Source organism: Colletotrichum truncatum, assembly GCF_014235925.2.
Source record: "Colletotrichum truncatum strain CMES1059 chromosome Unknown Contig_0017, whole genome shotgun sequence".
NCBI lineage: Eukaryota > Fungi > Ascomycota > Sordariomycetes > Glomerellales > Glomerellaceae > Colletotrichum > Colletotrichum truncatum.
Genome location: NW_027222414.1, coordinates 30,250 through 50,338, shown reverse-complemented (window position 1 = coordinate 50,338; position 20,089 = coordinate 30,250). Strand labels below are relative to the sequence as shown.

Sequence of the window (20,089 nt, the reverse complement as noted above, 5' to 3'; positions counted from 1 at the left end):
CCCACATCAAATTTTTCCACCAAATATTGGTCTGGCAGTTGTGATGCTATATTTACTCCAATTCATTCTAAGCTCGGAAACTGGACGAAAGGAGAAAGCTTAGTCATCGTCTCTGGATAGAAGGCGTCTGCAATAAGTTAGCTGGTTTCGTTTTGAGAAGGTGATACGCCTTACACAGTGTTGCTATCGCTGGAATGGTTAATAAGATGAAGACTAGTATATTTAGTCTGTTCTGTTCATACCCAAGGGAGTTACAACCTACCAACCTAAGAAATACTTCCATCCTATTGTAGCGATAGCGGTGGCGCCTGGTGTCACGAATGCCTAAAACATGGTCAGCTTATTGTTCTGGTACGGAGTTGCGCTGCAACTACTTTGCTTTCTGACCAGTAAGCCATAGAATAAACTCACCATGCAGGCAATGGAATATCTGCAAGTAGCCAGAGCGACCCCTCGAAAATGAATATTTCCGCGCTGTAGACAAAGGAAGCGGCGTCAATGAAAGCCCCATAAAAGAAGACAACGCTGGGAACTGTTTGTTAGGGATAGCAAGTTGTTTCCTAGCAACATGGCATTCTTGGCTAAAGCTACTGACCGAACGAGTGGCGGATGATCGAACAGCCTACGAGGGCAATAAACATGATTAGGCACTAGGAGTAATGGAAGCTGCTAGCAGCCTGCTGAAGCCTGCAGGAGGCTGTAAAAAGGTAGTTACCATGCCAGTACCTGCACACCTACTTACGTAAGGCACGCAGGGGTAATCGGTTTAAGGAAGCGACGGCATAGAAATGATGGCCCTCTTCGATCAACCCCAGCCTTGTCGGTCTCGGGCCAAAAAATGGAAGGTTAATTTCACTGTCATTTTCAATAACAAGTTGCGACCCTACGACTGCTGGAGCCTATAGCCAGCGACGGCCACACCCAATTCGCAAATGACCTCTCCAAAGCCTGCAGACCACAAGGTCACCGGTCGCTCAACTCCCTTGGCCTCCAACAAAGACCCTAAGACCCGCCGCCGGCCGTGCTACCTCGCCATCCTCACGTTCGCAATCACCGCCATGAGCTTTGTGCTCCTCGCCCAGGGCCTGTTTACTGGTCTTTCTTTATTGGGTCACTTGTCGGCGCCGGTTACAGTCCCGCTTGAGCATCACCAAGATGAGGTCTGGGATCATGTTGCCCCCTTCATCTTCGACTCAGTCCAGGGCCTTCTCAAGCAGTGGCCGAATTCATACGCCCCAAACGGCCACTCCGTCGTTGCCGGTACGTTGGAGCCGGCAACGGTCCTGTACCACGCCGAGCATGGCGACGGCCTTTTGAAGAAACCTACCTTTTTCGCTTTTGATGCGTGGGTTTCTGTCTTCTGCTTCCTCCACCGATGCTGATTTACTAACCGAGTGGAAGCGAAATGTCGGTTGGCATTTATGGAGCATTTGGCGAATCTCGTTTGCACGTCTACGGCACAACCCGCACCCTTAACATTATCTACTTCGATGGCCAGTCGGCGACTTTATCTCCCGTCGGAACTCTCGATTCGCAGATGGCGCTTCTGCAGGGAAATGTACCCAAGTCCCCATCTTATGGCCTTACATACGACGATGATCAGAGGGCACTTGAACTATGCGAGCTCGTTGCTGAACTCGGAATTGATGGTGTAGTCCGCATGAACGCTGGATTTGAGGTACTCGTCTGTGACTATGAGGCCGCCAAGGTTGAGGAGATATTCGTCACCAATATTACAGTGCCCGGAAACAAGGAGAATGAGAACGATGATTCACTTCCTCAGGATCCCAACCGGCAGCCTCCTCGCGGTTTCGGCAATATCTTCTCGGAGCAAGGCTCATATGAGTGGCTTCGAAGTGCCACTTGGCACTACGGAACCTACGGTGGGGGAGGTCCCTCAGAGAGGAGAGTCAAGCTCGACGTCTGCCGCCTAATATCCTTTTATGACCCTGATCTCTCCAGTCTAGCTCACTCCCACCATTCAGGTATCGTCGGGAATCAGACCTACCAGAATGGATGGGGCCTACGTCGAGGCCATCGATTGACTGAAATTGACACCCACGATGTTGAACTCGCTCGATCGTGGTTAAGGGAGATAACTCTGCCTAATCCTAGAAACACAGAATGTTCCGGTGTAGACTGGAACTCACTCTTCACAGTTGTTCGCGCTGAACATGGGACGCGTGCCAAAGAGATCGGGGCATCATTCCTCTGGGACCACAGCTCTGAAAGGGTTGCGGTGGAGATAGTTACCAAGGTTCATGAACTGACTCACGCGATTCTTGCTCCATACCTGGAGTATCAAGTTTCCGACCAGACTACCACGACGAAGGAGCAGACTATTTCTCGGTGCACATCAGTATACACGAAGTTGATTAAACCAAAAAGTCTGGCAAGGTCTGAGAAGTTATTGTTTAAGTCATTTGAGGTTGTCATGAAGAAGCTGTGTCAATGGGAGTGGTCCCTTTTCGAATGGAGTGAAAGACGCACAACAAACTTCCTTAGTAGCCAACAAGACTTTGGCGCCGATTCTCTTCATGATGAGATTCTTCAGCAAAGAAAATCCGCACAAGATTTACTCGGGTGGATTGGATGGGACACGTGGACTCAATGCGATCGTCAGTGCGCATTAAATGTGAGTTACAAACGGCCAGCCTGTGCGCGAATTCGCTCTAATCAATATTTCAGGAGCTCTGTACGATTCCAACCTGGCCTGTTGTATATGCGCCAGGTCTCCCACAGGGAGGTATCTACGCAGGAAATAGTTCCAAGCTGAGCGAAGAGGAAACGCGCGAGTTTTGGCGGCCAAAGTGCATTAACAGGACCGAATTCGACCGTGGTGGAGGTCGCGGGAGAGAGCCTGAATATCAGTTTCCTGATCTACCACCCTACATCTAAGTGGGTAGAGTACACCTTTGGTGAATACTGTATTAACATGGCAAACCGGTTTTCCTAAAGAACCTCTTGTCATACTGTAATGCCCTGGTTAAGAAATAAGCGAAGACGATAATGGCCCATCCAGCCAGTCCATTAAGAAACAGTTCTTCTGCACCTTATCCTTCTAACTGCTTTTCACAAGTTAGGATTACTAACTTCAGTTCTCCTTTGAAAGTCCATTACAGAAGGAAGCGGTGAGTCTCTAGGTTGTCGGGCCATATTACAACTCAATCAATCGCTCACAATATGTCACAGGGCATCTCATGGTCTGGATCGCATAGCTACAGTATGCCAGGAGTAAGTTTTAAGATATCCCCCTCCTTTACTTCCGCCACATCTTCCACTGCTCCATTATTTCCCCTACTTGTCTCCGTGAAACTTCCGGCCCTGACATAGATTCCATCGCTCTAGACAAGTTTTGGCTAAATAGCCATGAGTACGGTATACACACACAGAATTCGCCACGCCTGGCGGCGAAGCCAAAAATGCAACTATAGCTGATTACATGCACATTTCTGACCCTTGCGTCCTTGAAGCCCATACTGTCTCCACATCCCGTTTAGTCTTCCATATTTGCTTTTCAAGTTACATATTTCTCTTCGCTTTTGACTAATATATTCTGATTTTACAGTACACGAAAACTCATACAACAATCGACGAAGACACATTTACTAGACAACGATGGCAGCCATGTTTAGAGATGGTGTGAGCTCTATGACTTTATTGCAACAGCGTACTTATCGTTTTCTGCAATGGCTACGATGTAGGCTCCGAGGCTTAACAAAATCCCTGTCCATTTTGCTCTCCGTTCTTTGGCTTCATAATACTTTGTCCATCCGCAGCAACATTCCACAGCTAAAGAATGATCGTTGCATAATGAAGCACAGCATTCTGGGTGACAACCCAGCCCAATCAGACTGGGTAAAGCCGAACAAGGGAAACATTATCCCGCGGAAGATTTGGCAGATTATTCTATCTAGAGACGGCACGAAAAACACTCCTGTGTCATCTACCAAGTTGAAAGGGACAGCAATGTGGTTAGCCTTAAACGTTGATTATACGTAGTAAGTGTCGTAATCCAAAGTTGGTATAGTATTAACGGTCCCATTACTATTTCTAATTCGCACATAAATAGTATGCTCCTAGGCGATACTGGAAGCGAGTATTTTATTGAGCGCTGCTTTACGTATGACCCAATAGTTCAATCCACATACAACTCCCTCCCGAACGTCGCAATGAAGTCCGATTTCCTCCGCTACTTACTTCTCTCTGTAGAAGGCGGAATTTACGCAGATACTGATACCGTTGCCCTTAAATCTATTGATCAGTGGGTGCCGTACCGTTTTCGTGGCCTCGCTAGGCTTGTTGTCGGTATCGAGTTTGATCAGGGTGAAGGGACCATCTGGTCCGACATGCTGCATCCTCTACAGTTTTGTCAGTGGACAATTGCTGCTGCTCCCGGCCACCCTGTTTTCCAGAAAATGACAGCGCGTATAGCTCGCTCGACAGCTGAAATAGCAGAAGAAAATAAGGTAAAAGGAATCAAGTCAACTTGGAAACCTACCAGCTTAGAGGTCATGAACTCAACGGGTCCGGCAGCATGGACAGATGTAGTCTGGGAATATCTACAAGAAGTTGACAAAGACTTAACAGATATAAGAAATCTATCTCACTTAGAGACACCAAGGCTGTATGGAGACGTTTTAATTCTGCCAATTGATGGATTTGGAATGGGCCAGCTACATTCCGGCAGTACTAATGATGGTAGCATTCCCGATAGTGCGCTGGTGAAACATCTATTCGAAGGTTCTTGGAGAGAAGATACCGCTAGATTTAAGATCTAATATCTACTACTACTACCATTCCCTTTTGTAGTCTCAGAAGCCTCTGGCGTTCTCGTCTCTGCGCTTGTTGTCGCAGCAACCTATCTGACCGATAGCCCTAGCAAAAAAGCGAAACTTCACCGTAAACGTAGATATCAGATCACGATGCGTATTATTTAACACGCTTGTATGAACAATGGCAGTGCCATACGAGCGTATTTCTTTACGGTTGCAGAACCATTCGAGTTGTAAGCTTTTCCCAAATGGAGTCTCATCAGGCGTGGGTTCTCTTGATTGTGCAAAAGGGCTCCAAACATGAGGCACAGTGTAAAAGCGGTTTCTGGCTTCGGATGCAATAGTCGTCAGGGAATGCACTGACTGGGATCGGAAGTGGAATCCATAAATGTATGTGCGCAGCGGATTTTCAGTCTACAGACCTGAAAGGAGATGTCGATTCCTACTGTGTCCTAATAAAACATAATCCAAATTAGATGCAAACCAAGTCTGAACGGCGGAAATCAGCTTGTTGTCATCTTTTGATGTTGCTGTTGAGGAAATAGGGTGTTTTGCGAAAGAGGCTATGCCAGACGCGTGGCGCGACACTAGCGTACCCACTTTCGGGGCGTCCCGTCAAGAGCATACGGGCAGAGTCAGACACGATCAACGTCGCCTCCGACTCAGGCACGCACGCGAGTCTGGAAGACGACGTTTACCTGATCAAGGTAGTCTTTGTGCGTTGGACGGTTGTTTGGGAAGAGAAAGGCAGGTATAGAAGTGGAGGAATTCAGCAAAGAAAACGAAACCACCGTTGCCAGAAACTTCTAAAGGTAATCCTTCGAACTAAGCAAACAGACTCAAGCATCACGTCTTCGGTTTCTCCAACTTATCACCTAGCTGGTATTTCTTGTTCAGGGAGCAGATGTCTCACCTATTGCCTCAAAGCGAGTGTATTGACTGGGTCATAAACGCACCGAGGGTATCAATGAGTTGAAGAAAAAAAGGGATGACGAATTAAGCCTGGGAGAAAAGAATGGATGCGTTGGTGAAGCCTGCGGTTGAAGCAGCCATACGGCCCTCTGCTATGATGAAGCAGCAGGCAGCGTAGCCCCAAGGCTTGATAAGAGCTCAAGCCACTAAAGTATCCACTGTCCAGTATAAATCGTTTCTTTCCAGGTGTGTTTTCTCAGTAATGGGCTCCTCAGAAATAGTAATTCAACTCCATAACTCATCAACAGCCCAAATTGGCTCTAGGAGTACCAGTGGTCAGCTTGGGAAGTGCCCGCGCTCTGTTGGCATAAAGGTACAATTCACGGCCACCGATAAAAATTGGATGACCAAATGGTCCCCCGTCTACTCCGTCCTAAACGCAATGGCAGACGTCCTTGCCCACCGCCTTGCCAAAGACACCGACATGGCCCAACGTGAGATATATAATTTGATAAGTGGAGAGTTTAATGAGGAGGTCCTGTACAGTATAGTATCTGTCACTGTATTAATCGTGAACCAGTTTGGCCGGCTTAGAAAAGCCTACTAAGTACGACTAACTATCAGTAATTGTAGGTTTCACCGGTGTGAAACGGGGGGTCCCGTACGGGTAGACCGTTAAAACAAACAAACGGTAAAGTCCTAATAATCGTAATATGTAGCTTCTAAGAGTAGAATGGCCAACCTGGTCTTTGGTAGTCGCGGTACAGTATTGAGTCGCTTCAGACATGGCTCAGCAAACGCCCCTTACTCACGTCGTCGGTGGACTCATTGCTAAGAGAGCCTGAGAGACATAATACAAATGGAAATAGTAAATCATCCGTAAGCCATTTATAGAGTTTTGATCTCTTCTGGAATAGTGGCTGCTTTTTCAGTTCAGTCATTCTAAACTTAGGCCCTGAGCTCTAACATTCTGCTGCTGATTACGTCGCCCGTGAATTCGTGAATATCCTGCAACACAGCCTCTAGTCGCTTGCTCTGATACTCACTGACGTACGACTCAATGCTGGTGACGTCAGCACTGCTGATACCAAGGCAAAAACTGGTTTGAGACGAAACGATGGTCGAAGACAACGTGGATGCCTCGCTTGTTCTTCTTCCGTCGTCTAGTTCATTAGCGCCAAGATAGGAATATTTTAGACCCGTAGATGAGCTCCGTGAGAAAGTGCGAGTCAAGTCGTCGGGGGTATTATGGCTAGTACGCCGTCCCTCTGCTTCGAGGATCTCCATGGCCTTGTTTCTCGTCGCCCCAAGTTCGCTGTCTGTTAAGTTTACCCGTGTAATTAACGCTTCCTCGCTCCTTGGCCTTCTGCATCGTTGCATGTAATCGGAATTGACCTTCGTAAAATACTGATCCACATTCTTGGAGTACCTCACGTAGTTAGAGGCTATGCCAAAACAAGGGGCGACTTTCTGCAACGCGTCGAAGGCAATGCCAGTACTACCCGTCCTTGTAAAATCAGACGATAGTCCCGCGGCCCGCTCCTGGATATCTGCCTCTCCAATCATATGGTTTTCGGCATCCATCTGTGGATAGTGCCGCGCATATAATCCTACAAACGCTGCTTGCCAGGTAGCAAATATTGCAAGTGGTGATTGCGGAAGCTTATGACGGCATATTTTAATTAAATCAATAACCTCCCTGCCGGCCATGAAAACCTGCTCAGCACTTCGGTACCAAAAGTCGCCGGGGACGGTGGCGGATTGGGCGACCGTCTCGTCCAGCGGCCCCACGGGCTTCTCCAGATTGATTGCAAGGAAAGGGATATATTCCCGATGTAGCACGATCCTACAAATTGCGCCAAGCATGTGTAGTAACACGTACGTGCTGTTGTTGTTTTTCCAGTAGTTTGCGCTGGACAAGACGAACTCCTCTGGTAAAGAAGAATAGATCGCCTCGACCCTGACGTTCAACTGATAAAAGCTCGAGTGCTTGTTCCAGGGTGGGTATGTTTCTGTTAGGCGACCACCAGCGACGCTGTACTTCGCTATATCTCCCCATAAGTCAACAAACTGTATAAAGCGACTGAGAACGCTGTTGTCTATATGACGTCCTATTTGTGGTTCGGGCTGTTGCAAGAATCCGGTGCAGACGACACGGCTGAGATCAAAGGCGGGCTCTTCGCAGGGAAGCTGTATTTGTAACTCGTCGGATCGCATCATTGAAGCTCGCCCAGCTCCGCATGACAACAGGCAATCCATGATAAGACAACTGAACATAGTGCGCCGCTTAATCTCCTGCGCTTTCCACGACTCTGAATGTCCTTTGTAAGACTTGTTGAAATCTGACAACTGGGAAGTTGCCTCGATACCCAGCTTCAGACCTTGAGCCATTCTGATAGCCACACCGACAAACACCCACGCGGCTAAGCCGCCGTCGGGCTGGCTCCATTTGTGCAAGCCCAGCATCAGGAAGGCTTGAACCCGGACTACGGAGGCCGAGGTCAGTGCTAATTCCAGAGGCCCCAGGGCTGTTGTGAGAGCATTCGCGAAATATTCGGAGGCAGCCGAAGGGTTGGGCTTCGGATAGCCGCCGCGGGATCTAGCTCTAGTGGCGTTGTTGTGTATTTGGCAGGTAACGTATTTAACAAGCTCTGGTTGGAATTTTACTGTGAGGGCTAAGGCGCCTAGTAGGATCAGATTGTCGTCCGCCGTTGGCGGCTCGGTCTCCTTCTTATGAATAACGTCTTTCAGCGTCGGGATATGCAGAAAAGGCAGTTCAGTACTAATGTGAAGCTTGTAGATGTCGAAAAGCTGATGCCACATAGACTCAGACAGACATGGCATCGACAGCACGTCTTCGGCTTTCGCTGTCACGTAAAACGGAGTGGCATTTTGAATCTTTTTGACACGCTTCCGATCATGGCCTGCTTCCACATCAAGCAATGGTTGCTTAATTGGCAGAGGCGTGAAAGCTGGGAGTTCACAGTTTTGCCCCGCCTTGGCACACGCATCGCATGGTGGTCTTAAGTTGTTATCGCATTTGATCTTAGACTTCCGACAACTCAAGCAAGCTATACTGGACCTCATCGGAGGCCGTGCAGCTCTAGACGGCCTCCTGGCCTTTGGAGCGGCTGGTAACAACTGCCTCGGCTCGTCGTCGTAAGACGTAGCAGGGAGTAGCCTGTGTGGAGGATCCGCTCCGGCGCGTGGCACCGGTATCCGCTCCGGCGGCGTAAGGATCTCCTTGGGTTTCTTCGTTTGAACTGCCTGGGTGGCGACGACTGTCTGAATGTGACCTGGACATTCAGGGGAGAGGATAGATTCGATGCGATACATACTGTAACTGAGAAGGAATTAGGCTTGTTATGCACCTGCAAGACCACTCTGGGTAGCTGACAATGGGCGTAATCCCTGACGAAGGTCTGCCATATGCCAGGCAATCCCTTCCAATGGTGCTTAGCCAGGCGCGAGCATCAAGACCTGATCATGTGATTGAGCGAATCAAATAAAGCCTGCAGACAAAACATCAGAATTAAAAAATTGTCTTCAATGACCAATCAGAAGCTAGTTTTACCAACTCCTGAGAAGCGCTATGTGCTTGATCCGTTCGCGACGTGGATCTTGTAAGTCACCTTTACTGCAGGTCTTCGTCGTGCCTGCCCCCCACCCCCCACTTTAATAGGATTTCGCATTCGGCTCACACACTAAAGTGGGTGCTGATGCGAAATCCTATTAAAGTGGGGGGGCGGGCACGAGTACGTATGCTGTGTTGTCTGCTTGTTGGGTAGCAGGTAGTCACTCAGCCAATACCACCTGCCTTACGGGCTAGTACTGTAAACCTTGACAGAATGAAACGACAAACAAACCATGTGCGGTGAAGTCTTATTTGAACTGTATACATCTACCAAACGGGACGACAGATATCTAGATACCTTTGGATACTTTGTCGCAGTATCGTGCTCCCCATTCAAAGCTAGCTCTGGGCCTATTTTGAAGTCATTTTGGGCTCTTTTTTCGACTGAGTCAGGTGGTTACAAGTAGTTATAGGTTACTACCCCTAAAAACCAAACCAATGTTAATGCTGAGGGTATTCTACAGTGTGCTGCTGTGGGTCAGGTTCAGGGTTACATGTTCCAGAAGGTTCCAAGAACGCCTTGCCAGGGGCATGTAACGTGCTTTGACCAAGGCTTGCAGGTTTGAACGGTACGAAGCCTGTCCAAGGGAAACGTCTGGGCGCAGCAATGGGCTGTCCTCAATGATTGGTGCAGTACACACCAGCTGGATACAGTAGAAAAGCAGAGAGCTGTGCAGTTTACAGAGACAGCGAAGTGACATTAGGGATGCACATCATGCGTCTGAGTTTCACTTCGATTAATACTTACAAAAGCGAAGTTTCCTCGCCTAAGAAAGCCGGTGGACAGGTGAAGACCAGTGTTCGATTTGGCGAAAGATCGGAGACCTGTAAACTTGGGGATATTTGGCAATGGTTTTGCTCTCTTGTGTCCCATGCAACCATGCTTGGGAAGTCACTTCCCCTCCCCGAAGTCTGTTTCGCAATGGAACGGCCATGAAGCCCATGTCTTGGCTATCTACAAATCTTTTCTGATGGGTTAGGAGCTACACATATGAAGGAACTTCTCGCTGTTTGGGACCTAAAACAATCAGTTGACGTCTCGCGCTCTCCCATATGACCTGGCAAACGCCCCGCTTGCAGCCCTCCCTGTGTCTACGGGCGCGTCTGCAATGTCGTTTGGATCCAGACTTCTCATGAACTCTCTCACCACGCTATCTAGCCGAAAGATGGATCTCAAACTGGATGCGTTGACTCCTTTCACCTTCAAACCGCGCAGGCTCCGCGCTCGGCTAAGCGCTACGTACGCCTGCCCGTGCTCAAAGATGTTTGAAAGATCAACAACGACACGATCAAGGCTCAGACTCTGACTTTTGTGAATAGTGATAGCCCATCCCTGCGCGAGAGGGATCTGTGTTCGCGATAGATAGCTATAGGGTGACTGATCACTTTAACAGGCGTGACTTCATCTTCAGGCCAAGTCTGTGGGGATACCTCCGACCACTGAACCCGGCCTCGAACATATTTCAGTGAGGCAAGCGCTGTGCACACGCGAACCTGCTCTTCAGGTTGTGTTGAACTATATTCATAATGTATGATAGAAAGGTCTTGAATACCTAACGACCGATCTGTAACGTGTTTCAGTTCATGAGGGCCTCCAACGCCGAGCCCGAAAAAGACCGTAAACTCGGCAGCGCAAAGACCGCAGGGCAATGAGAAAAACCTTGATTGTAGATCTCTCGGTCGTTGGACGGTTCACAAAAGTGGTTTTGTAGATGTGGTATCATGACATCTTTTGAGTGATATTGCTCATTTCTGTATGATGATTTGGAGATATACTAACTCTTCGGGATGGCCTCAAAGAAGGCACACAGCCATACACACGGCTGAAGTTGATTTTCAACATAAAGTGTCTCGGCTGCTCTACAGGCAATCAGTAATAGAGCCATGTGGGAAGTGCTAAAGTCGTCCTCAAGATCGTCAAGCCATTGTTCATACACAAGCTGCCCAAAAGTGCTATTGGGCATCAGGTCAAGAACGCCTGATTGAATAAACAGATTCTTGAAGGTCTCGATTTCATCGTGTGTAGGAGGCAAAGACTGATGCCCCGACTTGAAAAAGTCATGACAGTAGCTGATAGGCCTAATTATGACACATCGGACGTGTTGAGTGAGCTCCGGCTCGACGATAGTGATTTAAGCAGGAAATCAAGGTTGTTACTGCGCCTTCTAGATCCTTCGGACTGTCGGGTGCCGATGAAGTCCCGGTACGTATGAACCGAGAAAGGTGGGAGCGGCGTTATAAAGTCGTTTCGATACCGAAAGAAGTGACTGCACGTCGGCTCCGCTAACTGGCTGTAAGGATTCGAGGCATGACGGCACGGGGACGAGATAAGAAGTGATCTCTCTGAGTATTTTCAGCGGCAATCCAAGGAGTCCCTGAGATGTGAATCTACCGGGTTCCGAAGACATCCCGATTGCGCCTACTTTGGGCTTGAAACGGGCAGGATGGATGACTTATCGATAATACAGTGTTACACATTTGTGGATGAAGTGGGGAGAATTATCACCTGCCTCGCAAGGGCGTTTGTCAGACCCCTTACTCCCACAAATGTTCAGCAAATATGAAATCGATCTAGCCACAAGTAGCAAGATACCTACTTGAACGTATGAGATTTGGACCCGGCTCATTACCACAGACCGACGTGGGTGGAGGAGTTTACCTCGAGAGATTGAGCCGAGAAACAATGACATTGCACGTCGCGTTTTGCCTGGTTTCAACCTGATGATAATGTAGCGGATATTGTTGTATTTCTAAGATGGTTACGGATGAAATTTGCTGAACTAACTACCGTGGAAATGCACGTTAAAGAGTCAAAGATACGAAAAAAGATTGGAATGATTATTCTTATTCCTTTGTTGCTACCTAATTTTTTTGTATAAGCGATGCAATGATTATTATGATAGAGTAAAAAAAAAAATGCGTATTTTGATTAAAAAAATCAGTTGAGATGCTGACTGAAGTTATTTGCTTCGTAGCTGCCTGCATCCTACCGCTTCTCCTCAGCCTTGAAATGAGAGTGTGGTACAATCCCAGGGGATATATTCTTTTCCCTGCGCAAAGCTTCTGTAAATTTCATGAGTTTGTCTGCACCTAAAAGTCTTACGAGTTTTCAACTCACAGTAAACTGCCTTTAGGCAAAATATAACTCGAATCATAACAGCATCCAACGGCATGGTCTAGTTTTCTTGTCCATTGGGTGGTGTAAGACGAGTTGCATCGCGTTGGCTGGATGTGTTCCTGAACTCGCCTGCTTGTTCACCTATTATCTTCGTGATTTCTGCGTTGATTCTCGCCCGCTTTACTTTAGTTGATTGAAGGTTGTCCTCCTCGCGGCTGTGTTTGATCAATATAGGTGTCAATTTCGATCGATGAGGGGCACTGTATCTCAGACGACCGTCTTGTGAGTTTAGTTCCAGAATAGCAGATTGACATGAACTCTTCAGTTGTTCATATGACTCTTTTAGCCGGCGAAGGATAGTGTTCTCCTGTTGTTCAAGCACAACAACTTGGTCGTGAAACAACCGCAGGGATCGGGTCTCCTCGTCTCTGGCTGTGATAATTCTGGCAAGATACTGGGAACTTACGTTCCCATCTCCGCCTCTCGTCTGTGGAAGCGATTCTTGCTCCAGTTCCCGCCCATCTTGGTCTTGGATGGCTCGCTTCGTAACAGATCTCGACGCATCTTCAATGCCGCTTGTGGCATTTAAGGTGGTAGTCGGTAAAGTTCGCGCAGGTTGTGAAAGTATGGTCGCGACCCGCGAAGGCATATCATCTACTGGAGCGTCTTCGACTGAGTTTCTCGATGGTTGTGTTAAACTGAAGACATTGAGGGCATTCTGAGAGACAGTGTCGGGGATCTCATCATCATCGCCATCTGAGGTTCTTCCATCGTCGCTCTCAAGGATGTGATAAAAGTCATCTTCAACGGTGTTCCCACCGTTTTTCACACCGTTGTTCGCGCCATTGTGCACGCCGTTGCTGTCGCAGTCACTGTCTTGGCTTCTCACGTGAATAGTTTCTTCGTGGCTGGTCTCGTCGTGGTTGTCTTCCGGGTCGTTTTCGCATTCAGTGTCAGAGTCGACCTTAGATGTAATATGTTGTTTATAATCGGAATGATTTCCCTCGTCCATGAGGGTTCCGTGGCACAGAGTGAAGAGGTCAGAATGTAGGGTTCTCAATGGCGACTGCATTCATCTCTTGGCCTCTCAATCCCTTATGGGATCGAGAGCCCTCTTTATAGCTCTGGTTGGGCTACTAGTGGGCTAGTAGTTCCCTTCCCCTTTATCCCCTTAATCTCCACATCCCTCATAGCGCCATCCCTAATTCCGCACGTGACATCAGATCGCTTGGATCGCCGGTCTCAATATTTTGACGGCGTACGGTCTTTTAGGCGTTCATTGCGGATCTGCTTGACTTTGCGGTAAAATGTGTCAAATGAAATACTTTCCGCTTTCTCCCTAGCGATCGGAACCATCTTTTTCGCCATATGTTGAGATATTCCTCCAAAGAAGAGGACAAGTTTCCATTCATCTACGTCAAAACTCGACATTATGACAGGACCTTGGGAGATTGAATATCGGACACCGTGTATAACTTTGTATACTCAAGTGACACGGTATACCAACGCGACGCGTTCCCTTTCGAGCAGAGGAACGTGACGCGCTGGTGTCATGTTTTGTATTCACAACAAAGTTTTGCGAAAAAAGAAAGTACACACACAGAGTCAATTACGCCCTGGCTAAGCCATAAAGGGCTCTTACGTCTATCTTACATGCTCTCCTTGTTGAGTTTTTACCCTGATCTCATATAAACCCATAAGCAAGATCCACTCCCGTCTGTGTCATTGGTTACTCCTTCCAATCTTTGCGGTTTCTCGTGAGGGTTAGTAGCAGGTGATCTTGGAGCCCATTCCTCCAAGTGTTCAGGTCCCTATCCTCGGCGGCTGAAGCGAGTCCTGCTGTCGGTGGCACGAGGGTGCGTAAGGGGTTAGTCGGTGGTTGGTGTTGGAAATGTGGTGTTGTGCTGTTGCTGTCCTAAGTTTGATTGATCTGCATATCGAGTCGTCCCGTTGCCATGGCAAACTTCACTGTTTCTCTTACAACGTCCATGTACGGCGACCAATCGTCAGGGTCGGATGCGGTCTTCCCGCCTAAGTAAAATGACAGATTGCCTCTGTGTGTATCAGTTCGTTGAATCATCGGTGCGCGTTGTTCTGTCCACTGGGTGCAACGGAAGAGGAAATGCCCGACCGTCTCTGCTGCTTGTCCGCATGCGCATTGGTCCGAGGGGGCCACTCCAATCTGGTGCAGGTACCAGTTGAGCCTGGCCATCCCCGTCCGTAACTGGGCCAGTATGCTGGCCTCCTTCCATGAAAACGAGTCGTATAGTTGCCGTGTATGCTTTCCCGGCAGGGCGGCGTCGACTCTGTTCGAGAAATTTCCTACCCCTTCCGGTAACCTGCAGTACTTCTGTAGTCCCCTCAATGCCTTTCTGATTGTGGTTGAGTATGCCCTGGTTGGCTTCTTCTTCGGCGTCTTTCCTTGTTGCGTGCTCTCTTTCGCCGCTGCCTTGGCCTCCAGTTTGATGTCAGAGTCTACGCCTGCCGGAAGCCAGAAGAGTGTAATCTTGTTGCCTTTATTTATGAGAGTGTTGACTGCCTTGCATATGCGACGGATCTCTTGTTGGCCTGATTGTTGTCGAGGCTTCCCTGCTGCTAAGACGGCCGCTTTGTTGGTGGAAAACACGTAGATGGCACGATAACGGATCCCTTTCGAGAGGGTCTCCAGCGTCTTTGCTATCGCCGTGAGCTCTGCTGTATATGGATTCTGCTCTTCCCTAGAGCCAGTTGTGTTTGATATTGTCGTCGTGGAGCCGCCTCTCCTGTGAGACAGGGGGAGCAGTATTGCTGTTCCGTATCCTACGATTCCGTTTCTTGCCGAGCTACCTGTGACAGCTCTCACGGCCCAGCCAGTCTGGATCGCCTTGGTCGCTTTGTCGCCGTCTTCTTCCACTACCGTAAGCATTTGGCTTTCCCATGGTGCCTGTGGGAACGCTTCGATGGTTTCCAGCCTGTCCACCGGCAGATTTCGGTATGTTGCGGCCATCTTCTGGAAAGGCGAGATGTGCCTCTTGAAGCCCTGAGGTCTGATACGTCGCAGTGGATGACTCGTAGGCAATGTATGGAGACGCACCCAGAACTTGATCGCTTTCCTGTCAAATCGTTCCTGGGCCGACTGTATGCTTGCTTCTGCTTCGGCAACCGCTGTGGCCACCGTGTTGAATGTTCCAATGATGGCTTGGGCTCCAATTCTCTGTACCCTGTTGATGACCCTCATCTGGGCTGTCCTGCACCTGTGTCTCCAGACGTTCGACGCATAATCTATTGTCGGCGCTACCGCCGCCACGAAGAGTTGCCTTGCCGTTGACGGAGATAGGCCTTTCAGTCGTCTGAGTTCCAACACAGCTTCGAGACCTTTCGTCGCCGCTTCTGCGATGTGTTGCTGAAAATAGAGTTTGGTGTCCATGATCACGCCCAGGACCTTCACGCGGTCTTTGGGCCGAACTGTATCACCCTTGATGTTGAAGGTTGCGTAATCTTCCGGATGTCGCCAGTTCCGCGTGAAGTGTATGATAGCCGTCTTGTCTGCCTCAAATGTCGCCCCGCTTCGTCGTTCCCAATCGAGCGCTCGGTCAATGATGGCCTGGATCCCTTGCCGGTTCGCCTGTCGCGACGGTCCGGTGACCCACGCCGTATAGTCGTCAACAAATGCTAGTGATCCTCCATTCTCATCGGTTTGGTGCTGGACCAAATCCGCGTTGAAGAAAAGGAACAGAACAGGCGACAGCGGCGAGCCCTGAGGCAGCCCAGGTTGAGGCAGGGAGCGGACCTCCGAGTCCTGCCCGTTGATCTGGATGCTTGCCGTTCGTTGCGAGCAGAATGCATCAACCCATTCCACCAGCTTTTCTGGTATTCCTCTCGCCTTGAGTCTCTGGAGCAGTCTTTCTTTATACACTCCGTTATATGCGCCTTTGACGTCGAAGCTGACCAGGCTGAGGACCTTTCTCTTCCTCCACGCTCTGTAGATGTATTCCTGAAGTAACACCAAGGCTTGTTCTGCCGACCTCTGCTTCCGAGCACCGAAATGGCTGGTAGGCAGGAGCCCGTGTGTCTCGACCGCATGAGATATCCTCTCAGCCATCACCGACTCTAAAACCTTCCCCAGTGTTGACAACAGCGAGATCGGTCGCCAAGCCTTTGCAACGGTGTAGTCATCCTTGTTCGGTTTCTTCAGCGGGATGATCTTTGCATGCCTCCACTGCCTCGGTAGTTCTCCCTCGTTCACCGACGTTTGGAACAGCGCATGTACCCGGTGTTTCACTATCGGCCATGTCTGCTTCCACACGGCCACCGGCAACCCATCTTCTCCGGGTGCTTTCCACGATTTGGCTGCGAACAGTTGCCTTTCCACTTCTTCCAACGTAATATCGGGGAATGGCACAGGTGGCCGCTGCGGACGCTGTCCCTCATCTTCGATGTTGTTCGGGAGCGGAGGGAAGAAGGTAGACAGCAGTTCCTCCGCCTGCTCTCCTTTTTCCGCCGTCTTGGAGCCGTCCGCCCTAATAAGCTGGGGGATCTTGTCGAATGAGGCGCCTTTGTCGGCGCCTAAGTACTTGACTGCCTTCCAGATGTTCGTGTCATCGGCCAGAAACCCTTGCCAGTGATTCTTCTTCTGTTGTCGGATTGCGTCATGATACTGTTTCGCCGCTGCCTGCGCTTGCTCTTCTAGGTCCGGCGGGCAGTGGCCGGCCCGTCTCTCCGCCCTCGCTCGGTTCCTCCAGAATGTGTGGATCCGGCGCAGCTGAGTGAGGTCCTCCGTCCACCACCTCTTCGCATACCGAGACGGCTTGGCTGTAGGCGTCAACGCCTCTACTGCTACCGTTACAGTAGACATGAGCCGGTCTGTCTGCTGCTGCACTGTGCCTCCCGTAGGAATACATTGCAGCGCGGCCTCGATCCTGGCATTAATCGCCTTCCATGGCGCGTTCTTGAACAAAAGTCGAGGTTTGCTGTCCGTGTCAGGAGTCGCAATCTCAAACGTTGTCTCAATCGCTTGGTGGTCCGATCCGTGGTCTGTCTCGTGCAAGGCGCATCTTGTCATCATCCTTGCCAGGTCCTCAGATGCGATTGACAGATCGATCGTCGTTGCCGCGTCGTTCTTGTGCCACGTTTTCGTCCCCCGTGGCAGGAGGCTCCTGAGTGACAAGTCGCTCATCAACTCGATGATCGGGTCGGCTTCTCCCTGCCTGGTCGCCGAGACGTCATCTCCTCCCCATAGTTGGTCATGCCGGTTAAAGTCACCAACAAAGACCACGTCCACCACCTCGCCTGCGCTACTCCTGACTCCCGCGATTGCCTGCCGTAACATTGAACATGTGCGGCGAAGCATCTCGGGCTCTTGTGCCGGCACGTACACAGACACAATCAGCACCCGACGACCGGGAGTCGAAGAACGGCTCCTGTTATGTCCGGTGACGGTATCGGCACTTGCTCCGCTTCGATTTCCTTGTTCACCCACAGCATACTCCTAATGCCCCACCGTCCTTCCTCCCTCCACGCCGTCGGAACCATCCTAGTCCACCTACTGTGCCGCATCGGCACCGTCAAGATCTTCCCCTCTCTCTTCCACACCCACGGTTCCTGCACGGCTATAACCGTGAAATCCTGCAGTCTCTCGTCGTTCATCAGGCTCTCGTGCACTGCATCCTGTTTCCTCACATTCAGTTGAAGAACCTGAAAGTTTCTACTCATGGAGAGATGGGTAGAGCTTCGGACACTTCTTGCTGAAAGACTCATGCGCACCACCGCAAGGAACACACTTCAGTGCCGTTTCACGGCAATCCTTGTGGTGATGGTCCTCCTTGGCGCACCTTCCACACACCAAGCGGTTCGGGCATCGGACTGCCTTGTGCGGAGCGATCTGCTGACATTTGAAGCACTGTTGTGGTCGGGATTGGGGTTTGAACACCCCTGTGGTTCCTGATTCTCCGCTTGCGTGGAAGTAGCCCTCTGAAATAAGTCTTCTGGCGTCGCTGGCTTTGGTCAAGTAGACCGCCATCGATCCGTATGCTTTCGGGTTTTCCTGATCGCTTAGCCATACGATTTTGGCGACAGTAGCGTGGTTTTCCTTGCTAAATTCCTCCGCTGCTTTACTTCTGTACTTTCCTTTCTCCTCCCACACGGATGTCCATCGCACAAAGTCTACCTTGATTGGGTGCAGGTCGTCGTCTCGGACACGTATACCCGGGGCGATCTTTGTCTCCGCGATTTGCTTGACCATTTGGTGTTCCGCATCATCTCGGCAGACAACTCTGATGAGATTCTCACTCCTTGGGTTCACAGTCACGGCCAGGCACCGCCATCCCGCATGCCCGTCCGCACGCATTTCCTTTTCCACTGCCGCCCTGATTGTGCCCGCGCTGGGCTTGCTTCCATCTTCCTCTTCAGCGCTGAAGGTGTCGATCGTGCAGTACAGAGTGTCGGTCGTGTTGGTCGGTGTTGCGCCGGGCGTGCGGGCCCGTGCGTCGCTGTATTGGTTCGTCGAGGCGGTTCGGGCGACAGCGGCATAGGATGGGCTGGAGTCGCTTCGCGCCGGAGCCAGAGCCGTACATGCCTCAAGTTTTTCCCATGTCTTCGTGTTATCGTCTTCAACTTGCTGCTTCAACGCTTGCAGGTCGCTGCGGACTGTCTCCAGCTCGTCCTTGATTGACCGGAGTTCCTCGCTCGCCGTCCGAAGTTCGTCCGTGGTTTGTCGAAGCTCGGCCTGGATGTCCCTGTTGCGCAGTTCAGATTTCTTCCAGGCATTGAAAACCACCTGGAGGGATGCGTGGAGTTCCTTCATCTGCTTTCCCATGGCCAGGAGCAGTGTTCTGTCGTCGTCCTCGATCGCCTTGATCCTTCCTCTGGCGGCTGGCGCGCCCCTAGTGGTCGCCCTCCGCACCCCATTTCCTCCCTGCTCGCTCGGCTCTGCGGCCCCATCGTCGAGAGTGTCTCGGTTTCCTTCGTTTAGTAGGGCCTTGGTTGTCGGTTTCCGTATCCGTCGAAGTGGTCGCGCCGTTCCGCTGGCCTCTCCCGAGTCGGACGCGACGTTGATCGTATCCGAATCCGCCTGCATGTTTCACGACGGAACGCACCGAAAGTGGGTCCACTAGCGCCGCGCCACGCGTTTCGGTACCGCCCCTTCGCAAAACACCCAAATAACCCTCAACAGCAACAACAAAAGATAATGATTCCTCGATGATAATACAGCTTGTCCAGTGCCACATCTGGAAGGCATTACAGAGAAATTCGAAATCGGTTTCCAGCTTCTCAGACGGAAAACTTTCTGTGCACAGACATTTGTGGAGCCGCTTGCTGACAGGGTACATCTTCAGAATCCCTCGGTACATTCTAAAATGACTTCGACAGAAGAGCCAGAAATCGCCCTCACACTGTTTTGGCAATTCAAGCCCACCTTGAAAGATCAAAGACCCACATAAACCTAGCACAAGCTATATAAACATGGTCCTCAGCCTTATGCATCTTGCTTATGCTTATTCAGTCATATGCATAAATTGTTCCTTTGAATCTACACAGACAAGTCCCATCATTAGGGCCCTGGGCACGTTTGCAAAAGTCCTGTTCGTGGCGCCTAAGTATGTAAGAGGCTTTCAAGATATTACAGGAGTACTGCCGCTTCTCCCTCGGGTATGGTACTGTGAGCCATTGTGA

At 50.0% G+C, this 20,089-nt stretch overlaps 5 protein-coding genes across 5 annotated transcripts; 2 read left to right on the top strand and 3 right to left on the bottom strand.

The window, feature by feature from the left end:
* Window positions 1-932: 932 nt before the first annotated feature.
* On the top strand, window positions 933-2,898 carry CTRU02_215557 (uncharacterized protein; the record flags this gene model as incomplete). Its single annotated transcript, XM_036723751.2, has 3 exons — window positions 933-1,345; window positions 1,402-2,635; window positions 2,689-2,898. The coding sequence occupies 3 exons, from the start codon at window positions 933-935 to the stop codon at window positions 2,896-2,898; spliced, it is 1,857 nt and encodes a 618-aa protein (XP_036584434.2).
* A 720-nt stretch (window positions 2,899-3,618) lies between these two features.
* CTRU02_215556 (initiation-specific alpha-1,6-mannosyltransferase) lies at window positions 3,619-4,781 on the top strand (the record flags this gene model as incomplete). Its single annotated transcript, XM_036723752.1, has 2 exons — window positions 3,619-4,001; window positions 4,073-4,781. The coding sequence occupies 2 exons, from the start codon at window positions 3,619-3,621 to the stop codon at window positions 4,779-4,781; spliced, it is 1,092 nt and encodes a 363-aa protein (XP_036584435.1).
* Window positions 4,782-6,635: 1,854 nt separating this feature from the next.
* CTRU02_215555 (C6 transcription factor) lies at window positions 6,636-9,023 on the bottom strand (the record flags this gene model as incomplete). The annotated part of the gene is made up of 1 exon (XM_036723753.1): window positions 6,636-9,023. The coding sequence occupies one exon, from the start codon at window positions 9,021-9,023 to the stop codon at window positions 6,636-6,638; it is 2,388 nt and encodes a 795-aa protein (XP_036584436.1).
* A 3,474-nt stretch (window positions 9,024-12,497) lies between these two features.
* Window positions 12,498-13,511, bottom strand: CTRU02_215554 (uncharacterized protein; the record flags this gene model as incomplete). The annotated part of the gene is made up of 1 exon (XM_036723754.1): window positions 12,498-13,511. One exon carries the CDS (start codon window positions 13,509-13,511, stop codon window positions 12,498-12,500), a length of 1,014 nt encoding a protein of 337 aa, XP_036584437.1.
* Window positions 13,512-14,354: 843 nt separating this feature from the next.
* On the bottom strand, window positions 14,355-19,493 carry CTRU02_215553 (uncharacterized protein; the record flags this gene model as incomplete). The annotated part of the gene is made up of 2 exons (XM_070206495.1): window positions 14,355-17,838; window positions 18,250-19,493. The coding sequence occupies 2 exons, from the start codon at window positions 19,491-19,493 to the stop codon at window positions 14,355-14,357; spliced, it is 4,728 nt and encodes a 1,575-aa protein (XP_070059795.1).
* Between the last annotated feature and the right edge of the window lie 596 nt (window positions 19,494-20,089).